The following is a 24,124-nucleotide window of genomic DNA, read 5'->3' as shown; positions in this document are numbered from 1 at the left end:
TGCATATATGTCCTTGCCACACAACACACAAGAATTAATTGGAAGAATTAATTAAATATAGAATAAATTCTCCATACAGTAGGAAAGGTATTTTCTTTTGCTTAAAGTATATGAAATAGTTTTGCACCTGAATGTTTGCTTTTCTAGAGAAAATGTGAATTTTACTCCTACTCCATCAATTATGAATTACGCTATGTTGTCTCTTTCAAAACAAGATAAGTTCTGCAGGAATAAAGAACAGTCTCTTCTTTCTGTTTGTATTAAAAAAATGTGAAATAATTCACATAAAATGTGTTCAACTGGTAAGTTATCTATTAATGTTGGTCATCCAAAGGCTAGGAGGTCATTTGCTAGTTTCACTAGGTCTCTCCAGCTGCTAACCTCTACTTAAAACCTTCAGGCCTGGGAAAATTACAGAGCACTTGGAAGGGAAAATAGCCCAGAGAAAGAATTTTTATCCCATTTCTTTTAGTAACTTTAGAGTTCTGCAATCTGTCCTCCTTTAGATTTTAAAATTCTGTTCGAAGGATTCTGACTAAAAACTTTACTGTGAGTGTGATGAATCACAGGAATGGGTTGCTGAGAGAGGCTGTGAATGCCCCACCCCTGGAAACAACCACTGGAAGGTGACCCTACCCAGGGTCCATATCTCGCAGCAATTTTTATTTATTTATTTATTTGTTCATTATCATTTGACCCTTATCCTATTTTGTTCATGACAATGGAAAAGAGGAAGCTGAAAAACACCCATGACAATTTACCAGGTCCTATACTACTAGGCACTGAGTTACTTGTTGTAAGAGTCAGTTGCTCTTATTTCTGTTGCTTAGCTATCCTCTTTCAGAGAAAAAAATTAAAAACCAAATTATATTAAAGATATACTGTGGTAGTATAGAATCTGTTTTATTTGCATAACATAAAAATCTGAAATATGCTATTTCCCAGAAAAAGTAATTTTCAAGATTAATTCTAATAGCTTATCCTTTTACAGAAGAATTGATTCTGAAAGTACTGGGAAAATGTTTCATTCATTCAGTGAGTAATCATATTAATTGATTTCTTCAAGACTATTACAGAATTGTGAAAATGCAAGATTATACCAGATATGGGTTTGATTGAAATCAAACTCTTGACCAAAATTTCCTTTCAAGATAATCATGATAGCCCTTGATTATTTCCTCATTACTCTCCCACATTACTTCAAGTCCTGCCTTCATACTTGTTTTGTAAGGGCTGTTGAAGCCCTAGGCAGGGACACACTTGCACATACACCCGTCAGAACCTGGGGTTAACCAGAAGTGTTCTGAAGCAGTAATTATATACGCATTTGCTTCTTTGAGAAACAATACCAAGACTTCAAAAGTAGTTAGGCATCTTTATCTTCTTTTGGATCTGTGTAGTGGTTTGGTTCAAAATATCCATTACTTACTTATTTTCCTTCTGTGAGATAAGAATTAGGAGAAAGCAAAACAGGTTCAAACTTACACGGTTGCAGTACAAAGAAAGAGTTTTATTACTAATAGAATTAAAAGTAAAAAGAAATATCAAGAAATAAAAGCAAACCCCCCCACTTCCAGCACTTCTCTCCTTTTACCCAACTCGCACAAAGGATAACAGAACATGGGATTTTAGTCAGTGTTGCAGTTCTTGAAAAGTCTCTCTCTTATGCTTAAGGAAAAAAAAGTTTTCTTCTGGTTCACGTGGTTCCCAAACTGCCACCAACAGCAGACCCGCCCAGAAAGAAACAATCTGCTGTGGTGTAAAACATCTCTCCCATGGAAAAATCTCACAGTTCCTTCACAGTGCAAAACATGAGCCCCATGACATGAGGTTATTAATCTTTTTAAGGATGAGTTCTTTTGGGCTGAGCACAAAGGCTTTCTTTGCCACAAGTCTCTAAAAGCCTCTTACTGCTTCTATATAGCCTGGCATAGGCACTCTTCACAATCCTCACGGGCCACACGTGAATTTTCCATCCCCCCATGTACTCCAAATGGATTAAAGAGACAAACAGTCTGTGATATCACAGTTTCTTACCATGGCATGCAAGAAGTTTTTTAAGCTACACATGAGAATTGCGGCACCGCCCTCTTTTCTCCCGTCGCCATTTTCAGCTTCTCACATGACTCACCTTCTCTTCCTCTCTGACTCTGAGACCGCCATGTTGAAGAGTGTCCTTGTTAAGGCTTTACGGTGGAGAAAGCCTCGCTCCCTTTGTGCTGCTGGCTGCATGGTGTCCTCTTCAGTTTGGCACGAGGTGTGCTGGCTGCAGACAGGAGGCTCCGCTGGCTCCCGCTGGCCCCGCGTGGAGAGGAGAGGGAGCTGCCAGTCCCAGGAAGCCGCGCCAGATGGGTCCAGCTGTGTGGCAGTCCTTGACTGGTTTGAGCTCTGTGGCAGTCCCTGGCTGGTTTAGCTGTGTGGCAGTCCATGGCTGGTTTTAGCTGTGTGGCAGTCCATGGCTGGTTTAGCTGTGTGGCAGTCCATGGCTGGTTTAGCTGTGTGGCAGTCCATGGCTGGTTTTAGCTGTGTGGCAGTCCATGGCTGGTTTAGCTGTGTGGCAGTCCATGGCTGGTTTAGCTGTGTGGCAGTCCTTGGCTGGTTTAGCTGTGTGGCAGTCCATGGCTGGTTTTAGCTGTGTGGCAGTCCTTGGCTGGTTTAGCTGTGTGGCAGTCCTTGGCTGGGTTTAGCTGTGTGGCAGTCCTTGGCTGGTTTAGCTGTGTGGCAGTCTATGGCTGGGTTTAGCTGTGTGGCAGTCCTTGGCTGGTTTAGCTGTGTGGCAGTCCTTGGCTGGGTTTAGCTGTGTGGCAGTCCTTGGCTGGTTTAGCTGTGTGGCAGTCCATGGCTGGGTTTAGCTGTGTGGCAGTCCTTGGCTGGTTTAGCTGTGTGGCAGTCCATGGCTGGGTTTAGCTGTGTGGCAGTCCATGGCTGGTTTAGCTGTGTGGCAGTCCTTGGCTGGTTTTAGCTGTGTGGCAGTCCATGGCTGGGTTTAGCTGGTTGGCAGTCCTTGGCTGGGTTTAGCTGTGTGGCAGTCCATGGCTGGTTTAGCTGTGTGGCAGTCCATGGCTGGTTTAGCTGTGTGGCAGTCCTTGGCTGGGTTTAGCTGTGTGGCAGTCCTTGGCTGGGTTTAGCTGTGTGGCAGTCCATGGCTGGTTTAGCTGTGTGGCAGTCCATGGCTGGGTTTAGCTGTGTGGCAGTCCATGGCTGGGTTTAGCTGTGTGGCACTCCATGGCTGGTTTAGCTGTGTGGCAGTCCTTGGCTGGTTTAGCTGTGTGGCAGTCCATGGCTGGTTTAGCTGTGTGGCAGTCCATGGCTGGGTTTAGCTGGTTGGCAGTCCTTGGCTGGGTTTAGCTGTGTGGCAGTCCTTGGCTGGTTTAGCTGTGTGGCAGTCCCTGGCTGGTTTAGCTGTGTGGCAGTCTATGGCTGGTTTTAGCTGTGTGGCAGTCCATGGCTGGGTTTAGCTGTGTGGCAGTCCTTGGCTGGTTTAGCTGTGTGGCAGTCCTTGGCTGGTTTAGCTGTGTGGCAGTCCATGGCTGGGTTTAGCTGTGTGGCAGTCCTTGGCTGGTTTAGCTGTGTGGCAGTCCTTGGCTGGGTTTAGCTGTGTGGCAGTCCCTGGCTGGGTTTAGCTGTGTGGCAGTCCTTGGCTGGTTTAGCTGTGTGGCAGTCCATGGCTGGTTTAGCTGTGTGGCAGTCCATGGCTGGGTTTAGCTGTGTGGCAGTCCTTGGCTGGTTTAGCTGGTTGGCAGTCCATGGCTGGTTTAGCTGTGTGGCAGTCCTTGGCTGGTTTAGCTGTGTGGCAGTCCATGGCTGGTTTAGCTGTGTGGCAGTCCTTGGCTGGTTTAGCTGTGTGGCAGTCCATGGCTGGGTTTAGCTGTGTGGCAGTCCATGGCTGGTTTAGCTGTGTGGCAGTCCTTGGCTGGTTTAGCTGTGTGGCAGTCCTTGGCTGGTTTAGCTGTGTGGCAGTCCATGGCTGGGTTTAGCTGTGTGGCAGTCCTTGGCTGGTTTTAGCCGCCTGCGGCTCTGGGACAGTTCCCCCCCCCCCCAGTGACCCAGGCTCCGTGCCGCAGAGTTGGGAAAAGGCGGGAGGGGACGGGACCCCGGCCCAGCCCGGCGGGGCCCAGAGGCTCCAAGGCCCCCCCACCTTCCGGCAGGCGAGCTGGAACGAAAGGAAATTCCCGCCTTTCCACACGGTTTAAAGATATAAATTGTGAGAAGCATCATTAGTCTAAAAGACTGTCCATCAACTCAGGTTCAACCCACTACAATCTGTTATACCTAAAGAAAGCTTATTTAGAGTTCTCTACTAACATTTTTAATAATTTATGACTTGGAATGGCTATATTGCATAAATGCATTACTATGTTTGTTTCAGTACAGCTTTAACACCAGCCAACAATTCCCTGAATGTTGCAATGTGTTTCCATCCAGAGTAATTCTGTTCTAGTCAGACTCTGTATCTCTCATATTTCTACCTAGTACTCTTTTTCAGGTTAATTCATATAGAAATATGTGTCTGTTTATAGGCAAAGCAGATTATTTGAAGTAAGAGCTTCACCATATTAATGTAGACTCACTTTCTTAACAAATACATATAATGCAGTCTGAAGTATAAATTCCACTGCAATTTCCCTGGGAAAAATACTGAATTTCATGTTTGGCTTTCACTCATTCACCCATGATCAGTGGAACCATTGAATGTTTGGAGAACAAGAATGACTGAGATACAGAGGTGACATGAAGTAATTCTTTGCATTCCGCCTATGTTTTCTCCCTCTTTTTTTTATTTCCTTATTTTTTTTCTAATTGAGGAAATGCCAAATAATACCAAAATTTTTATGCAGGAATTATTAGACCTTCTGTAGTGGGAATAATAAAAAAAACCCCACAAACAAACCAAGAAAAAAACTAAAAGAGAATTCCATCAGAACTCCCCCTGAGGTGAAACCAAGAAGCAACAAAACTTGAAAAGAATTTATGAATCTTATCATATTTTTTAATTTAATGAATATGCAGAACAGGTTCACTGTCCTTCTAGCAGATGAGGGACTGGGAGTTATGCCAAAAAAGTGTCCAAACCAGCTGAGCCTGAGGCACTCAGGAGCACAACAAAGAACAGCAAGTGACAGTACCAGGGGACTCCATGCTGAGAATGAAGGCCCCCTTCTGCCAGTACTACCTGTTGTTTAAGTAGGATTGCTTAAGGGCTTGGATTTGGGATGCCATGGTGAGGCTACCAAGGCTTGTCCAGCCCTGGGACTATAATCTCTTGCTGCTCTTCCATGTAGGTACCGGTGACATGGCCAGTGCAGATGTGGAACACACCACAGGTAACTTCATGTCTCCAGGAGCATGATAAAGGACGTGGGTGCTCCAGTGTTTTTCTCTACAATCCTGACAATGAGAGAAAGTGCTTGAGAGGGTGTGGATAAATCCTGCTGGTCAACAACTGCTTACAAAACTGGTATTGATAACAGAATTTCATATTTCAGGACGATGGGACCCTCTCACAGGATTGAGGCTAGGAAGATGTGGTGTTGACTTGATCAAAAGGGACAGAAGTATCTTTGACAACAGATTGACCAACCAAAATCAAGTGAAGAAGCGATAGACTCAGTTGTCAAGCAAAGGGTGCAACAGATTTAGATTAGAGAGACCTTCTGATAAATATTTTAGAGCTGCAGAGGGCCCTCTTCAGTCTATACACAAAAATAAGGAGGTGTAAAGAGGGCAGAATCATGGAGAAAACTATCACACTTTTTCTGAGAAATTAATCCAACTGTGTGTCCATCTGAGGTGCCAGCACATTAACCCCTGCTGCACCCAAGCAAGTAAAGACAGAGCCAGACTTTTCTCGCTACACAGTGGACCCCAGTCAAAGAGGTAAAGGCCATAAACTGAAATAAAGCCAAGTCCATTAAAATGTAAATATCTTTTTTACTCTAAAGGTAAGGCTGAAATAGGTTGCCTGTATATGAAATATCCATCCTTGGGTTTATCAAAATCCCAACTGGATGAGATTCTGACCAGCCTGTTATAATTGACCATGCTGTAAACAGGATAGGGGGAACTAACCAATCTCCAGAGATCCCTCCCAGTGTCTACTTATGTATGATTTTGCAATACGGATACCTGTAACTGATCAAAACACCTACAGTTTAATAGGTACCTTTCACTACAGTGATATAAATCTTTATGGGAATGGTTTAAAGGTATAGAAAAAACAAAAAGAGAGTCCTAGAATTGCATTGCAGAAATATTATACATTGAGAATTGATAAAAAGGTAGTTCACACTTGTTGAAATCACTTAGGTAGAGAAAATTACATCAGCAGAAAGTGACACTAAAATATCTCCATTAGAAAATGCGTCAGTAGTTTATTTAACACTCATTTGACTTGAGTGCAAATGAGTGTACAAGGATAGGAAGCTCAGGTTCTTTGGATCCAATCTTGGAGTAAAAACATTTAAGATTGACTTGCGCCAGGATAGAATCAGACTTTTAGTTACTAGTGACAGATTATACTTGACTTTAGGTCACATTTCTGTGCTTTTCTTACTTGAATAAAAAATGTTCTGTAAAGGGATCTGTAAATTTAGTTATGCAGGTACTTCACCGGAAGTCCGAAGTGGGGACATTTCATGTAAATATAGTATGCATTGATCAGAGCACAAGACTTCAGAAATCCAAATCCACTTCAGATTCCAAAACTAAAAAAGGAAAAATTCTGTCGTTTTCACTCATATTTTATAGCACATCTGAACTAAGGGTAATGCTACATTAGCAAGCAACACAGATAACCCTATAGTGAAACAATGTGTACTGAGACTTGGTTGCAAACTATACATTTGTTTGGAGGGAGCGGCTTGCTATTTTTTGGACGTATGGAGAGCATTAGGTCTTATGGACTTATGGAGAGCATTAGCACATTTGCTGTTTCAGTTTCTTTCAAAAATTATCAGATTTATGTGCACTGAGACCACTGTAAGGCAAAGCACAATTAAGTGAGGATGACTGAGAAATTCATGTCCAGAGCTTAGTCCTGGGCTAAACTAAAACACTAATGAGTCTGAACCATAAGAACCATGACAACAAGAAACATATGAACACATGGTTGGTTTTAAATTGCTTTGAGCAACAGATTCATAAAGGCCAAGTCTTCTGAAACAGCAGTTTGGTATCTCAGTATGGACAACAGCTTGGAAATCTCTGGCTTTAAGTCTGTCCCTCATTAGTCATCTGAGATACTCAAATTAAGTGTAAATGTACTGATTGCCTATAAATGTTGTCCATATGTTTGTCTGGTTTTGTGCCCACTAGAAAATCAGTGATCCATTTAACAGAGCTAGACAAAATGTGCCAAGTGACTGAAATAGTTTAACTCTTACTGGTCCATAACAGTGCATATCATACCACTTCAATGAAACTCAGCATTAGTGCTTCAAAAAAATTCTGCATATTGTCACAAGCCCTAAAAGACATCAGAAACTAATTTAGACTGTTCTTACTGACAATCTGCCTGTTGGCAGAGGTATACTATGAACTGAAATGAACCATGAAGGAACCAGCTATTTGTTAGCTCTGCACTGAACCATGAGGGAACCAGCTAATTGCTAGCACTGCACTGGCAGATAGTATAGAAGGTACATTTTCTTTGAGAGGTGAGTGCCTAGATGCTTTAGGTAGCTTCACTGTGTGACGAGCTTGACTTATATCTCAGTGTAACATCTCTCTTGATGTAGCTCAGTTAGTGATAGGAAATAAAAACCTAGTAAGGAGTTATTTTCAGTTCCTTGATTCTGAGTACTAAGGACAAAGATATTTTGTTTCTTGAAATGTGTTCCTTGATGCATCAGGTGCTAAGTAGTATTCAAGAACCTTGCTCAAACACAATCACTGAGATATGAAAACAATGAAGAAAAAAGAAAGGAAGAAAAAGATCATTGGTGGGAATTGCAAAAGTTTTCAGTTGGTCTGGCTTCTTTCAGTTTGTGAGTGCATAGGCTATATCTGAAATATCCTTTGAAACAAGTATCTGCACTTTACAAACTTTGTAGAACAATTTTAGGATCTGCAAGACTGTTAGCGGTTTCTCATGTGAGATTAATATTATAAGATGATTTCTGATTTTAATATTTGCAGACTCTAATAAAATATATGCAGTATTTTTTAAAACTAAGCTCAGAAATATCAAACTTCCTTTTAAAATTATCTTATTACTAAAATACAAATATAGTGTAAGAGACTGAGTTTCAAATATTGACCTGATTTGGGGGGGAAGGGGGAGGGAGAGGTGTGAGAGGGTGTTTGGTCTCTTTTGTTTAATTTAGTTTTTTGGGGTTTTTAATTTTGGTTTTGTTTTTTTTTTTCATTTGTTAGGAAAAACAATGTTACATTTTGTACAGCAGAGAAAAACACAATGCACTTTTTGGTTTACTCTGTTGCCACTTGCTGGTTGGTTATACATCTGGGATGACTGTCACTAAATGATTTCTGAATAAGTCCAAAACTGAAAAGCATCTGCAAGCAAAAGTCCCAGTGCTATAGAAAACAATAATGCACATTCTGCATGTGTACCCACAGGGGAAAGACACAAAAGGCATATCAAAGAGTCTGGCATTTTCATTTTATTACCTAGGCAACATTCCCAGTCTCCTCTGGCTGTGGACATATGCTTTTTAGTCATATTGTGATAGTTGTTTCATGCTTGAGGAATGAACAGTAATTGAGACACTGTTTTTTACATGCTTTAAATATGTCAACTTCATTAATAACTATAATTATGAACAGGAGGCCAAGTACACCTTCTCACAGTACCTGCTACCATGTAGAAACTCAGATATTTCTCCTCAGCCTTCATTATGTACACCTGTAGCTTCCAAGTTCCCAGCTTTATATTACCGCTGTTGGTTTTGGCTGTATTCCCAGTTTATTTTCCTACCTTCCAGACTGTCAGTTTTTCTCCACTAAACCTTTGTCAATTAGAAAATCTTTACTATTTCTATTAGTACCTGCATGCAATCCATTAAGAGAGATTAAAAAATCTTGGGTTTGTTCTATGTAAAACTGATTGTAAATGACCAAATGGACAGAAAGGAACTGTGTGAATGAAACAAGCTTTTTAGTGTGATCTTTTAGTAATAAAAACATCCCTTTTCCAAAAGAAAAAAAAAAAAAAAAGATTGCGGAGAAACTGTAATACTAATCACGGCTTTCAGCATTATGAAGAATGAATCAAGAAGTGTACTGAAACCACCACCAGTTTAGGAGGGGTTTCTGGAGTCTTCATTCCCAACTGTTTTGCATGATACAAATTTAGACTAAATTTGGGGTTAGACAAAAAAACCCTCAAATAAATGCATATCAGGAAAAAATATTCAGAAATTTATTTTTAAACTAGGTAACTAATACACAATAGTTGTTTGATATTGATGCCTTTTCCTGGTCTTAAAATCAGGAGTCATACACGGTTAGAAGGGGAAAAGGGATTTTACCTTGGTATTTATTCTTAAGGATCCTTAGGTGTACACGTCCAGGTCATGTGCATCAAGATGCACCCCGCCGAAATGCCCTCCCCCCCGCCCCCCCAAAGATCTGGTATAACATTATAGGTATAACATATAACATTAGCAGATCTATCAAAGATTCCCCAATGAGAGGCTCAAGTGAGCCCCCCTCCCCAAGGAACCTTCCTCTGGATGGTTCTATTTTAGTTTACAGAATGTGTTCTGGAGAGGACCTTGGGGTCTGGGGCACACTGATCCCTAGCTACGAAGCTTCTAAAATGTTTAGTCTCTCAGCTTGAAAAACAAGTCTAAGAATGTAGGGAAAAAGCACTAGGAACACAGAAGTTGTAAAAAGGTATAACAGGGGTATAAAAGAAAAGGCAAAAAATCTTCATGGCATCAATATAATACTAGCTTTGATCCAGTTGAAGTGTACTGAATGTCATGGATGCTAAGAAAACCCAGACTTTTACAAAGTCTTAGGCTTTCCTCACCTGTCTTTACTGAATATATCTCCTCCTTACAATAGTTGTCTAAATCTTCTCTTATTTTTTTTAATTGCCCCAATGATTTCACTCCAATTGTCAGATGTATATTTTTTTTCTTATGATGCTCTTGATTTTCGATCCCAAAATTTCTTTCAGTTTCTAAACTGTCAAGCAGAACACACATCAAACTCAGTCTTTATTTACCAAAGGTATATCTTTGTTATCTCTTTTTGTCTCTAACTTGTAGCTGAGAGAAAAATGCACTGCAGACTTAATTTCTGTTTAATCCCAAATAGCAACTAAGCACCACAGAGCTGCTTGCTCACTCCACACCCTGGTGGGGTGGGGGAGAGAATTGGAAGGCTAAAAGTTAGAAAACCTGGGGGCTGAGAAAAGTTTAATTCTTTAAATGAAATTATTAAAGAGAGAGAGATGTTAAATCCAAGGAAGACAAGTGATGTAAATGAAACCAATTGCTCAGCACCAACCAACTGTTGCCCAGCCTGTTCCCAGGCAGTAGACCCTGGCCAGTTTTTCCCCAAGTTTATATGCTGTGCACAGCATCACAACTGCCCTTTGGTTAATCGGGGTCAGCTATGTCCTCTTACAGCCTTGTGCCCCCCAGCCTACTCAGTAGCAGGAGAGCATGCGAAGCTGAAATGTTCTTGACTTAATGTCAGCCCTGCTCAGCAACAACTAAAACATCAGTGAGTCATCAACATTATTGTCATCTTAAATCCAAAACACAGCACTGTACCACTTACTAGGAGGAAAATTAACTCTATCCCATCCAAAACTAGGACACTTCAGAAATGTCATTCTCCAGAAACATAAAAGTCACAGCAATGCTTACATGGTTATAGCTGAGAAATTGTATATTGGGAATGTCTCCAGGCCATGGTTAGAATCATAGAATCAGCTACAGTTCAAGTACAACTATTAACCCAGCAGTGCCAAGTCCTGAGAGACTAAACTGTGTCAGTCATTGCCACATCTACACAACTTCTAAATACCTCCAGGGATGGTGACTTAACTATTTCGTGGACAGCCTGTTCCAGTTCTTGATAACCCTTTCCCTGATTTTTTTACCTGCTTTCAGGTAGTTGCAGAGAGTGATAAGGTCCCCCCGAGCCTTCATTTCTCCAGGATAAACAACCAGTCCTCATGAGACTTGTGCTCCAGACCTTTCACCAGCTTCATCACTCAAGTATTTTATTATTCTATAATTTCTTACTAATGGAATGGTCATTCCATTTTCTTACTTTTTTTTTTTTTTTAATTTAAGTAAAAGTACCAGTTTGCTTCTCATCTTCATGTTTTAGATGGACTATACATTATGAATTAAGGGTTTGTATTCCAAATAAGCACCATCCTGTTTGTCTTAGAAAATTGAAACCTCCTTCTTCATCTATTATTGAGGACAATTGTGGCAGCTAATCCAGAATAGTGCTTATATAGTCTTTTTCCATACGTATCAGTACAAATATCAGTAAATATCAGTTTATATATCAGTAAACAAATACTCTTTATTCTTGTTCAGAGTATGCATGCTTAATGAAATACCAAAACAGCAAGATGTTCTGGTGCACTTCTTATCAATTATCTCATGATTTCTCGATGTACAGAATGTTACAGACCTCTGCTATGTTTTCTTCAGCTGTATTATCTTTCAAACATGCACATATTATGCAAATTAAAAAGAGAGGAACAATCCTTGAAATAATTTTTATTTTTAAAGTTACTTTTAATGTTCAGGGTTTTAAAGCAATTATGTTTTCTAGCTCTTCATACACTTTTCAGAAACAGCCATTTAATTGGAGATAAATAAGTTATTTACATTTGTATTTTAACAATTGTACTACTATACACTTCCTTTTTAAAACATCAGATTCAAAGAAACCGGTCCGGTTTTTTTCCCACTAAGTTAACCCTGATACTACACTTTTTAAAATGATATACTAAAGTTTTCAGTTAAAGTTAAGAAAAAAAAAAAAAACAAAAAAACCTACACCCAGAATAGGATTGATTTCATATCAAGATTAAATTATATGCTATTGCATTATATGCTATATGCAGTTTTACATTCTTCTGGTCAAAGTGAAATATGCAAACCTATAATTTAATGAGATATATATAAAATAAAAAGAATTTGCAATGTTATTTATTTAGAAGACAGCTAAGGGTTTGCTCTTTTGTATCACAATATCCTTAATAAAATATTTTAAGAAAAGTTATGCTGTACATGAAAAAAAGATCCTCTCTGTCTCATTCTTCCTCTGGTCTAAAACATTATTTTGAAACTATATAGCTGCAAACAAGTGGAATGAGTTTCAGCAAGCGCTGCATACCAAAGTTCTGTAAAAAGAGTACCCTGGCATTGGTTATTATGTTTGCAAATGGTGAAGCAGAAAATGTTGGGGAATTCCTGAAAAAGAAGCAACTTGTGAGACTAATATTTAACAGCAATGTATTCTTTGGATAACTTCTATTTGAGACTGCATTGAGAGAATTAACTTCCTGCTTATTAAGCCAAATGGAGTTGTACATCACAGAATCACAGAATATGCTGAGTTGAAAGGGACCCACAAGGGTCGTCAAGTCCAACTCCTGGCATTCCAGAGCACCATCCCAAAGAGACGCACCATGTGCCCGAGAGCATTGTCCAAATGCTTCTTGAGCTCTGTCAGGCTTGGTGCTGTGATCACTTCCCTGGGGAGCCTGTTCCAGTGCCCAACCACCCTCTGGGTGAAGAACCTCTCTCTAATATCCAGCCCCAACCTCCCCTGACACAACTTCCCTTGGGTTCTGTCACTGGTCACTACAGAGAAGAGATCAGTGCCTGTCCCTGCTCTTCCCCTCATGAGGAAGTTGTAACTGCAATGAGGTCTCCCCTCAGTCTCCTCTCTTCCAGGCTGAACAGACCAAGTGACCTCAGTCACTCCTCATAAGGCTTCACCTCAAGGCCCTTCACCATCTTCATTGCCCTCCTTTGGACGCTCTCTAATACTTTAATACATGTATGTGTTTTGATTTTCCAGATATTAGCATTTTAAAATTATTTAACATTGCTGTACCTCAGGACAAAGAACAAAAAGAAAAAAGACACTGTAGGTGAAAAAGGAAGAGTAGGGATCTTGCATGTGTGTCTTGACAAACCATGGTCATATATTTTTCTGCCTGAAATGGCTGGTGGAAAATACACTGTGGTGATCTACTTCCAGTTCTCACAGGGCTCTTGAAGTCTTCTTCTTTCAGTCTGCAGGAAACACATTTCTCCACAGCATCCCTCAATTCTTAATTTAACCCATTAACAGAAGATGATCAAAATCAGATTTGATAAAGGTCTACAAATGCTAGTAAAGATTGCTTAGTCAGAGGTTATGTCCTTTCATGCTTCTGTTGCTCTGAATCTTCAATTCCCTATTTGTCTTGCCTATCCTATTTTTCTAATCCTTTCACCTATTTAAATCTATCTGATTAGGTGATCCCTCCAGGATCAACCACTGTCTCCTCACATTCCTATCAGGTTTGCACTTCAAATTTGAGGTTTGATTTTTGGGGTTTTTTTCCTATTGGCTTATAGTATCCTTCAGAATCGTCCTGTTAGCTGCAATGGCTGCACAAATCCAACCCTTCATCCAGTTCCTGCAAGGGCGTGGATAGAATTCCATCAGTAGAAGAACAGGCTACATCTTTAGTGGTGCAGAGAAGGAGGGAGAAGAGACAGAGAAGAGAGAAGAGGGAAGTGAATGAAGAGAGAAAAAGAAAGAGAGGGTCAGTGACACAATTGCAATCACATCAATAGGAAAAGAAAAATAATTTATCACACTTGCACAAAAATTTCAGTCACAAATAATCTTTTATTGTGGCTTATCGATGAGTTGCTGGTCTCATCAATATGCTGATGAAATCCAAAGCATGAAGAAAAGACCTAACAACACACCAGCATCATAAATTGTAATAGGTTTAATAAATAGGGCTAGTGGGTACAGTGTTTGCAATACCATTAAAAGGTGTGAGCCTCCTGAAGTCCTGTAGGCAAGCACCTTCAATATCCAGAAATAGAACTTCATTAAAGTAATAAGATACAAACTGCAGGAAGGCCAGCAAAATGCAAATTGCTAAAGATTGCCCTTAATAAGATCAAGCTCTCCCAGGGAGTGGAAATGAGACAGAAAAAGTTATAGCTAAGATTAAATATTTTTACAGCCTTACAAGATTAGAATGAAAGTCTTTAAATTTCCTGCTATTGGAGAGAAAAGCCTTTTCTTTCTCTCTTATGAAATATGAGCTAATGGGTAAAGAGTGGTTAACCTCTACCATACCAAATACAGCTAGAACCATAAAATCCAAAGTTGTAATTTCTTAAAGTACTACTTCCCTAAACTCACAGTATAGTCAACTTACAGCACAAATGATTGATATTTTATTGCCTCATCCTAAATAATACTAAAACTCATTTTAACTATGTGTTAGGAAAATAGAGAAAGAGGGGAAGACAGTTCTTAACATTTGAATGTGAAGTGTTAAGTTAGGATTTTATTGTAAGAATACTATTCCCTTTCCTCTTATCTGTATAAATGTTTCATAATGGAAATCCCCTCTCAACAATCCTTTAGTATGCTTAAAAATCTATAACTAACCTGCATTTTCCAGGAAAAGGAGAAACAGAAATCTGGAACTGGTGCTCTTAAAATCATGATCTGATTCTCAAGACAAAGTAAGACAAAGACATTCAAAAGCAGAGAGGAAAAACCTGAGACTGGAATAATTTTATAAAAATGGGGAGGGCTGGACATGCTCTTATCCCTCAATTTATCTGGGATGTCTCCATTTTTACAGTTCCCTTTTCTTTCTCTCTCTCTTCCTTCTAGTAAACTGCATCTTTAAAATGATGGCAACCCTTAGCAAATTAAAATTGATCTCCTTTATTTCTTGTCCTACGACCTCTTTATTAATTTTTTAAGTGATGTAGAGTTTTAAGAAAAAACCTCAAAAGTAAACTCTCATTGATTTTTCAATTAAATAATTTGGATTTAGAAGGAGTGCTTGTACTTGACTTTTGGTGACTTATTTCTAAATTGTGTTATGCAACAAGTGAATTAGACTGTTGGACACAATTTGTGCTTTTCCCAGAAAGTATTGATTCTTATAACAAGCCATTCTGAGACCATAAGTATTACAGAAATTCTCTTGTAATCAGAAGCTGCTATGAATTTTTCATGTGTGGATGCATCTATCCCTATGTGACCCTGATAAACAGACTGATCCAAGTTTTTAGTGTATGAACCAACTTCAGTTATGCATTATGAAGCAGTTGCATACTGTTAGTTTTGGTAATGGAAAGCCGTACTGAAGAAAAGATGAAAAGAGCACTGAGATTTAATTTCCAATACAGAGGATGTGTATTAAACACAAACATCTGAAACACTGCAATTTTTTTTTTTTTTGGTCTTGGGATAAATTCTAGAAAATCGTGCTGGGTTTAGTGACTCAGAATCTGGGGACACTGGAATTCCTGTTTCGGGGAATCCAACCTGCCTAGTTTCAGGCACACACCGTCCTTCAGGAGCTGTGACACTGGGTTCAGAATGACAAAACTCTCGACAGAAAAGATGCTGAAATTTTTCACAAAGTAGCCTAGTTCTCCTGGGCATTAGCAACTGTCCAGCTGTATGAGCTAACTACGTGGGGGAGGTTTCTACTAAAGTTCTGTGCATATTGTTCTAATTTAAAAAGTGAAGAATGATGGCATATCTCTGAAAATGAGTACAGTCAAGCCCCATGAGTTGCAAATTAAGGTGAGTGTGGATCCATGTTCTATTTCTTCCAAATGACTTTCCTGGAATGTGCTTCATTATACTGAAATGTTCTATAAATTTAAAGCAGAGATGAGTGAAAGTTCAAAAGAGGAGACTTGACATGAAATAATATTTTGAATGTCTGGGTCCTTCTAAAGATATTTAGTTTGAAGTATTTTTGGAACAGCCTGTTTCTTTAACGTTCCTCTATTTTTGAGCCTGAGGTTGGGAAAATGCCACTTTGTGGTGATTGAAGTGTACTGATGTGATAATAGTTGTATGCGTAAGATCTAAATTTGAATGAGCTGTTATGTTAAGGCAGGAGATAGCTTTGTTTTATGGAAACCAGTAGTTCTTCTGCATTTTCTTACTTTATTTAAAAAGTTACCAGCTGCAACACCAGGTTTGTAATTCAAAAGCAAGATGTTATTTCTGACTGTCAGTATCTAGACTATTCCTTTGGAATACCACAGTTAATTCCCCACAGTTCTCCTCTTACCTGAGATCTAGGGGCAATCTGAAGGCTTTGGACAAGCTTTTAGGGGGGTCAAGTTCCTGTCAGTACTTCGGTTTAACAGGAGTGTGCTCATGACCTTTCACTAGTCATTAAACAATTGAGCTAAACGTCAAACCAGATACATCATCAAAGGCTGATACTCAAATGTCTGTCACTAGATAGATTATTTGGTTTATTTTGCACAAACAACTTAAGGCTGTTGTTGTTTTTCCTTAGTTTTCCAGTACTGTTCAGCACCTGTCATGTTGAAGATTATTTGATTGGCACACTTCCTAGTAGGCTCTCTACAAGAGGACTAAAAGAAAGGTATAAACAGAAAAAATGGCAGAGGTCAGGAAGTAGAGACAAAAAAAGACCCATCACCAATTATTAATTATGTAAGAGGTCTCAAACGGAATTTGATTTGTTGTCATAAAATTATTGCTGGACTGGGCCAGCATCAAATCTTATTTTTCTCCCATAAATCCTTTATCTTTCCTAAGAAAAATCTTCCCTTATTCACATCAACAAATTTTAAAACACTTTGACTGTAACATTCACTTATATAAATGTTTGTTCTTAAATACCTCTTAGGGTCTTCTAATGTTCACAGTTCTTGTAGCATCTCATAAAATAAAATTTTGAATTTACTAAAATATATAAATTCACAGAAGTTTGGATTTTTAATAGAATATTTTTCCTTTTTTCTGCAAACATAATATATACATAATGTTTAATATTGGCCATGCTCAAATGGAATATCTGTGTCACTACTAGTAACAGCCATGTTGCATGTTTGCATGCCTCAGCATGTTATGGATGAATCTCCACACAGAAAACTAAGCCCAACAAGATTTACATTGTACTGTGAGAACCATCATGTTTGAGCAGTGATGGAGATAATTGATTAAATTGTGAAGGCATAGGCCAGAATTTATTTGCACGTTAAATGTTACATGAAATCTAAAATAATTTTAAGAGAAGCCTGTTACTAGCATTAATTGGGATTCAATTTTAAGGGAACTAAACTTTCACCAAAATATACTTTTACAAAAAATGTCACTTTAAAATTATCAATATCAAATGCAGCAATAATTAGATTTTTTAGCAAAGCACCATTCTATGAAGTGGTTGTGTATAGAGACCTGCAGTGCAAATAAAGAGTTCCCATTTAAGATAATTTTCTTTGTGGTTACAAATTACAGTACAGTTCATTTAGAGTTATAAAGACGCAGCATGTCTAGATACCAGCCATATTTTAAGCTGGAACTTGCACTGAATGAAAACGTAAGTTTCTCTTTACTACTGGTGTGCTATTCAATATGATGAAAATCTTACTTTTTTGCATATACTTATTAAATGCTTTCAATATACACAGAATTATTACAATGTAACACAAAACTCATTACAACTTTCCAAACTTTGTTTGTAGCAGCTGTTTTAAATATAAATTAATTTAACTTATACATTATTTAAAATGTTAGAGAGATAAGCAAATTGAAAATATTCTTTGTTTCTCCTGTAAGCCTCGCTTAAAATTTAAATTTAAAAAAAAATCCTGGTTTATCCTTTACATCAGATGATATATAATTTATAATAACTTAGGGTACAAAAGAATGTAAGTAGGTTTGGAAGAACAAATAAATATACTGATCAGAATTTTTAGGATATAACTATATAGGAAAAGATACCTAAAAAATATCTAAAATAAAATAAATAAAAATATCTAACTTTACCTAACACTACCTCAACTTCTGTAGATAACTAGTACCTAATATTAAGGTATTTACCCTAGTATTTTACATTTTTAAGTGCTTAACACACAAAAACCCCACATAGGCTTTGTAACTTACATAGGAAGAGTAAAATAGAAAAAAGACTTTTTTAATAAAATAATATATAAGAATACATCAGTTAGTGATTCTAATAAGATTCAGTAACTAATTTTGGTGATTTTTAAATAGTAGTCTTATCAAAGCCAATCTGTACCGCTTAGAAACTAGATTTTTAATTGTTATTTTTCAACAATTCTGAGTCCATGTTTCATACTTTTTTCACCTTATTCTTTTATGCCACTTTTTATAATGTTCTTCCAATTAACATCAGTATTAATAACCATATGGCAAACCTCATGACACTCAGCCCCAAAGGTGTTCCTTTGCTGTGAGTTAGGCAATCTAATCATTACAGAGATACTAACTCATATTTGATCAAGCCATGTATGTCTTTTAGAGTAGCAACTACAGAGCTAATTGCAGACTTTCTTCATGTCAGAAGTAAAATTTCCTTAATTTGCGGAGTAGCACTGTTAATACATTCACTCTTCCTACAACCTGTGAAGAACAGGTAAATAATTCATTATCAGAGGACAGAAAAGTAGTGTTTTTTGTGGGACTTCACTCTGCATAGGTCTTGTTTTAGCTCAGACTTCTATAGTAAAACTGAAAGTAAGTGTTAAACCAAATGAAAATGAACAGGTATCCTGGTTTTGTTTTGTTCTGCTTTATTTTGTTTTGTTTTTAAACAAGCTTGTTTATTTAGGATATAAGTGCAAACAGACCTGAACAATGAATACAATGCTATAATGACAAATGGGAATCTAATTTTGTTAGTGAATATGTATGATTATGCAAATAGTTAAATAAATAATAACTTAAAAGTAAAGCCCTAAAGTAGCAACTCAGAAAAGACCCTCAAATTAACAAAAAAGGGTGCATAAATAATGTTAGAATCTCAATATGGTGTAGAGCAATTGCAAATATGATTTCACAGATGCTTACATTTTTATGGTCACATTTATTTCACAAGGTTAAATGAACTGCTCTTAGCACTAACAAAATGAAGTTGCTTGAAGGTCTTTATGTAGGAAAAAAAGCCCTGCTTCCAACAGGCAAGGGTTTTGTGATGAAGCTTTCTATTGAGGCTGGAGTACATCTCACATTATGTGCCAATGATAAGTAGTCTTACAATATGTTCATCCTTTTTGGCCTTAATGGAAAAAGAGCTGTGCCCCATGAAATACTGGTCTGGCAGAAGAACTTCAAACAAACTTCTGTGTTTCCTTTTGTGTGTTTCTGTTTACAGGTGAGGTATTTTTTGTTCTTTCTGTGAATTAAAAACTTTAAGATGCCCCCAAAAATGCTTCAACCCCATGGTATCTTTAAAAATTAAATTGCTTCCATTTTTTCTCTAGGCATGGAAAACATATCTGGAGTGTATATCTGCATGATAAAAATTCTGCTCAACCTATATATACAAAGGACAGGCTTGAAGATTTGCCTTGTTCATAATTCAGATCTTTGCTGTGTGTGATGAACATTTTTCATTGTAGTTTCTGTTTACAGGTGTTCAGCTGCCATTTCCTAGTAAAGTAGCATTGACTAGGGCTTAAGGAAATGATTAATTCTTCATTTACTGTGTTGGAGAAAGGAAAATTTGCAAATGCACTTGAATGGCACTTTCTTACAACTTACTCAGTTACTTGGATAAAGACATGCTCATGTACATATGTGGTTCTGGGTATGTGTACAAGGCATCAGAAATTTTGACCCTGTTATAGCTTGTAAAATCCACCCTTCTTAAGCATACTGTGCTATATGTTGTACAAGGGAAAGCTATGTACAAGGAGTAACTGTAGTGTCATTTATGCATTTATTGTGTTCTTTAGAGGACAAGCAAAAGACAGTTTGCAGGAACTGAAAGGTACCATTTATTTTAACCTGTCTCCAGTGGATAGTAATACATAGCACAAACAAAGCGGAACAACATATAAATAGGTGTCCAACTCTGTTCCTTCAGTCTCTTGCTTGATCCACTGCATGCTTTCTACTGCAGCTTCTTGTCATTTATGTTGTTCATGTATGGTATGCCCTGACTGACAATCCCAGCTCTCTCAGCCTTTCCTCATTTGAGAGATGTGTCAATCTCTTAATAATATTACTGGCTGGACACTTTCCAATAGCCCCATATCTCTCTTGTACCGGGCAGCCCAGAATTGACACAGCACTTCAGATGTGGCCTCCCCAGGGCTGAGTAGAGGGGAAGGATCACGTCCCTCAACCTGCTGGTAGCATTCCTCCTAATGCAGCCCGGGATGCTCTTGGCCTTCTTGGCCACAAGGGCCTATGGCTGACTCTTGTCCAACCTGGTGTCCACCAGGACTCAGTTTCTTCTCTGTAAAGACTTGTATCTATCAAAACCCTTTTTATCTGCTTACACTTGTGTATAGTTTATTGCAACATTGCACTTTCAGTTACCATAAAACTACACAGAGAAGAAATAATGTGTAAGAATTTGTAGTTTATTCTGCACATGTGCATGATATACATAAATGTGAGTAATATTTTGTGCTTGATGTGACAATCCTTATGTAATGAAAAATCTGCAAACAACAGAATTTCAGCATTTGATTGGAAGATAATTTTAGTGAGACTAGAAAAATACTGCTGCTTTCTAAACAAAACTATTGGCAAGCCTCCTTTCACTTCTAATTTTGTAATCCATTTCCTGAACAGTTTTTTGGAAACAAGTTATCTCTCATTCCTAGTATATGCAAAAACCTAACCTGATGATAGAACAGTTTTTAAGAGGTGTCTGATTTTTATTTATGGGTATGGATTAGTAGTGCTCATTTTTTCCCATTTGATACTGATAAATATGCAGAGAACTGAGATATTTGAGTGTGGCTATTATCACAGATCACAGAATATTCTGAGTTGAAAGGGACACACAAGGATCATCAAGTCCAACTCCAAAGTGAATAGCCCATATGGGGATTGAACCTTGGTGTTAGCACCATGCTGTAACTAACTGAGCTAATCTCAGGGTCAATATGTAATAGGAAACACTAATCTGTGGGCTAGTAATGTAATTTGTCTCAAATGTATTTTCTTTTTCTTCTTTGACACAAATCACAGAAAATTATTTTCTCTTTCCAAGTTCACCTCTCTGTATTACATATCAAAAGAACAAAATATTTTAACAAAATCTTTCTGTCTCCTATAGAATCATAAAATTATTAATTTTGAAAAAGACTCTAAGATCATCAAGTCCAACTGTTAATATAGCACCACCATGTGCATCACCATATCATGTCCTCAAGTGCCACACCCACATGTTTTTTGAACACTTACGAGAATGGTGACTCAACCACTTTCCTGAGCACCCTGTTCCAAAGCTTGACTATTCTTTCAGTGAAGAAATTTTTCCTAATATGCAACCTAAACTGGCGCAGCTTGAGGCCATTTCTCCTTGTCATGTCACTTCTTACCTGAGAGAAGAGATCAACCCCATCTTGCTACAACCTCCTTTCAGGAAGTTGTAGAGATGCATAAGGTCTCCCCTGAGCCTCCTTTCCTGCAGACCAAACAACCCCTGCTCCTTCATCCACTCCCTCTAGGACTCGTTTTCCAGACCCTTCACCAGCTTTGTTGTCCTTCTCTGGACTCAGTCCAGCCCCTCAATGTCCTTCATGTAGTGAGGGGCCCAGAACCGCACACAGCACTCAAGGTGTGGATTCACCAGTGCTGAGTACAGGGGGACAGTCACTGTCCTGGTCCTGCTGGCCACACTATTGCTTATCCAGACCAGGATGTCATTGGCCTTCTTGGCCACCTGGACACACACTGGATCATGTTTAGCTGGCTGTTGACCAGCACCCCCAGGGCTTTTTAGCTGGGCAGCTTTCCAGCCACTCTGCCCCCTGACTGTGGCACTGCCTGGGGTTGCTGTGACCTAAGGTCAGGAACCAACACTTGGCCTTGTTGAACCTCACACAACTGGCCTTGGCCCATTGATCCAACCTGTCCATTATCCCTCTGAAGAGTCTTCCTACCCTCCAGCAGGCCAACATTCCTACTCAACTTGGTTCCATTTGCTCATATTCCATGCCCTATCTTAAATCAGAAAGATACCCTTCAATTTTATTTCCTGACTTTTAAAGTTTATCCCAGTGGATTTAGAAAATCTATGTCACAGAAATCATGGGTGTGTCTCAAGCAAATGTAGCAATGATGTTCATCAACATGAGCACAAAACAAACAGAATGCAGTTGGGAAAATATAAATCACAAATACACTATGCTGGTTGATGCAAATGTTCATTTGACCAGATACAGTAGAATATACATGTAGATAAGTTCATTTGATGTACTGGTATCAGTGGAGCTGTTTCACACTCCAGGACAGTCATACTTAGTGTGACTTCAAATTACTAACTTCCTTTCTTTTTTGTTATCTTTGCAACAATAAAATATTCTAAGCTTTTAATTTGGCAGGAGAGGGTAAGAGTATCATTACAGAAAGGTCTGGGTCAACTGCTCAATCTGGACTCCCTTCCGAGTTCTGACTCTTAATTTATTATATTTTTAAAGTGTATTAGGAAATTAAATAATTTCTCTTTGCTGTTTATATGAAGCTCATAGCCCATATATCTTTGAAACATAATTGTCTCTCTTTCCAAATTTTAGTAACAAAAAAACCTAAAATGCAGCAATGCTATTTGCAGACTCTAAATACCAGTAGATGCCACAATTCTGGTACATCACACATTTCACTATCATCCTGTGGTAATTTATTTATGCACTCAGCTTTTAAAAAAACTCCTAAAGTTGTTTTGTTGACTGTTAATGTTTTCCAACAATTAGTAATAATACTTTTGTAATTGCATTAAAATACAAAGAGTAACAGATTGTTTATTTTACTTAATGTATTACAGAAATACCAGTGTGATTGCTTGCCTGGATGGGAAGGAAAATTTTGTGAAAAGGAATCAAATGAATGTAATTCAGAGCCTTGTAGAAACAATGGCACCTGCATGGACCTTTTCAACAGCTATCGGTAAGCATTGCCCTTTTGTCACTATATGGTCATGTTCCAGGAAGGCCAGGCTTGTGCATCCAGCTATTGTTTTGTTTCTCAGCTTGGGAAGGAATGTTATTATCCAAATGGACAAACACCTTGTGTCATGGATACAGTGTTTCACTGTACTTTCATGTCAAGCCAGCAGATATAATAAACTGTACATGTAAATTTTTTTTAAAAAGGAAAAGAGAAAAGCATGATTTAAAAACATTTGGCAAGTAACACAGTTTGGAGCTGTACTTTGTCAAAGGAAATATAGTCTCCCTTTCTTTCATATTTGCCCTATAAATACAAGAGATGCTTTGAAGAGGAAAAGTAGTGGTAGTGGGCAGTTGGATGAAGAGATCATATCATTGCTGCCACCTTGTGGCTTAAAATACCAACAAAATAGTAATTTAACTAAAATTTATATCCCCTCAGACAAAGCATGAGGATTTGACACTAACCACATTAATTTTAACTTAAACCCCAATCTTTACTTCATGCATGCATTTATGGTTTAAAAATTATTTTATTTCAGTAGCATACACAATCTAGTAATCAGCTTCTGCTCCATCAAGCCAGGGTTTGTCTATATTATGATGCCAATAGTAGAAGAGTCCTGTAAATTCTTAATAGACACAGATGTGTCTGCATATAGAGATTGGTGTAATAATTGCACATGGTACATAGGCTAGTGGTTGTACAGTGATTATATTCCTGGTAATATAGACAATAATCAGAAAGGAAACTTAACCACAGTTGACAATGGGGAAATAATTCCCCAAATAGCCAAACACGACTAAGTTAAATAACATAGTATGTATAATATAATATTTTCATTTAATTAATTTTTGTTAAGAACTTAACCAAAAATGGTTTTGATGTCCTAGAGCTGTATTTTTTTGTGGTATTAAACATTCTAGTTTGATAAAATATTTTTATTCTAATAAAAGAAAGTTTAGCAATGTTGAGAAACCTGTTAAAATCTTTTTAATTG

The 24,124-nt window shown here is 38.1% G+C and overlaps 1 protein-coding gene across 3 annotated transcripts in view; it reads left to right on the top strand.

The window, feature by feature from the left end:
* Window positions 1-24,124, top strand: part of EYS (eyes shut homolog) — an 855,823-nt gene that overhangs the window by 344,771 nt on the left and 486,928 nt on the right. For all 3 annotated transcript variants that reach the window (XM_032104713.1, XM_032104714.1, XM_032104715.1), the window contains one exon: window positions 23,000-23,121. In XM_032104713.1, coding sequence (XP_031960604.1) covers window positions 23,000-23,121 — 122 coding nt within the window. The remainder of the gene's footprint in view (window positions 1-22,999; window positions 23,122-24,124) is intronic.

The sequence above is a fragment of the Corvus moneduloides genome, chromosome 3, assembly GCF_009650955.1.
Source record: "Corvus moneduloides isolate bCorMon1 chromosome 3, bCorMon1.pri, whole genome shotgun sequence".
NCBI lineage: Eukaryota > Metazoa > Chordata > Aves > Passeriformes > Corvidae > Corvus > Corvus moneduloides.
This window is presented reverse-complemented; position numbering and strand designations above follow the sequence as displayed.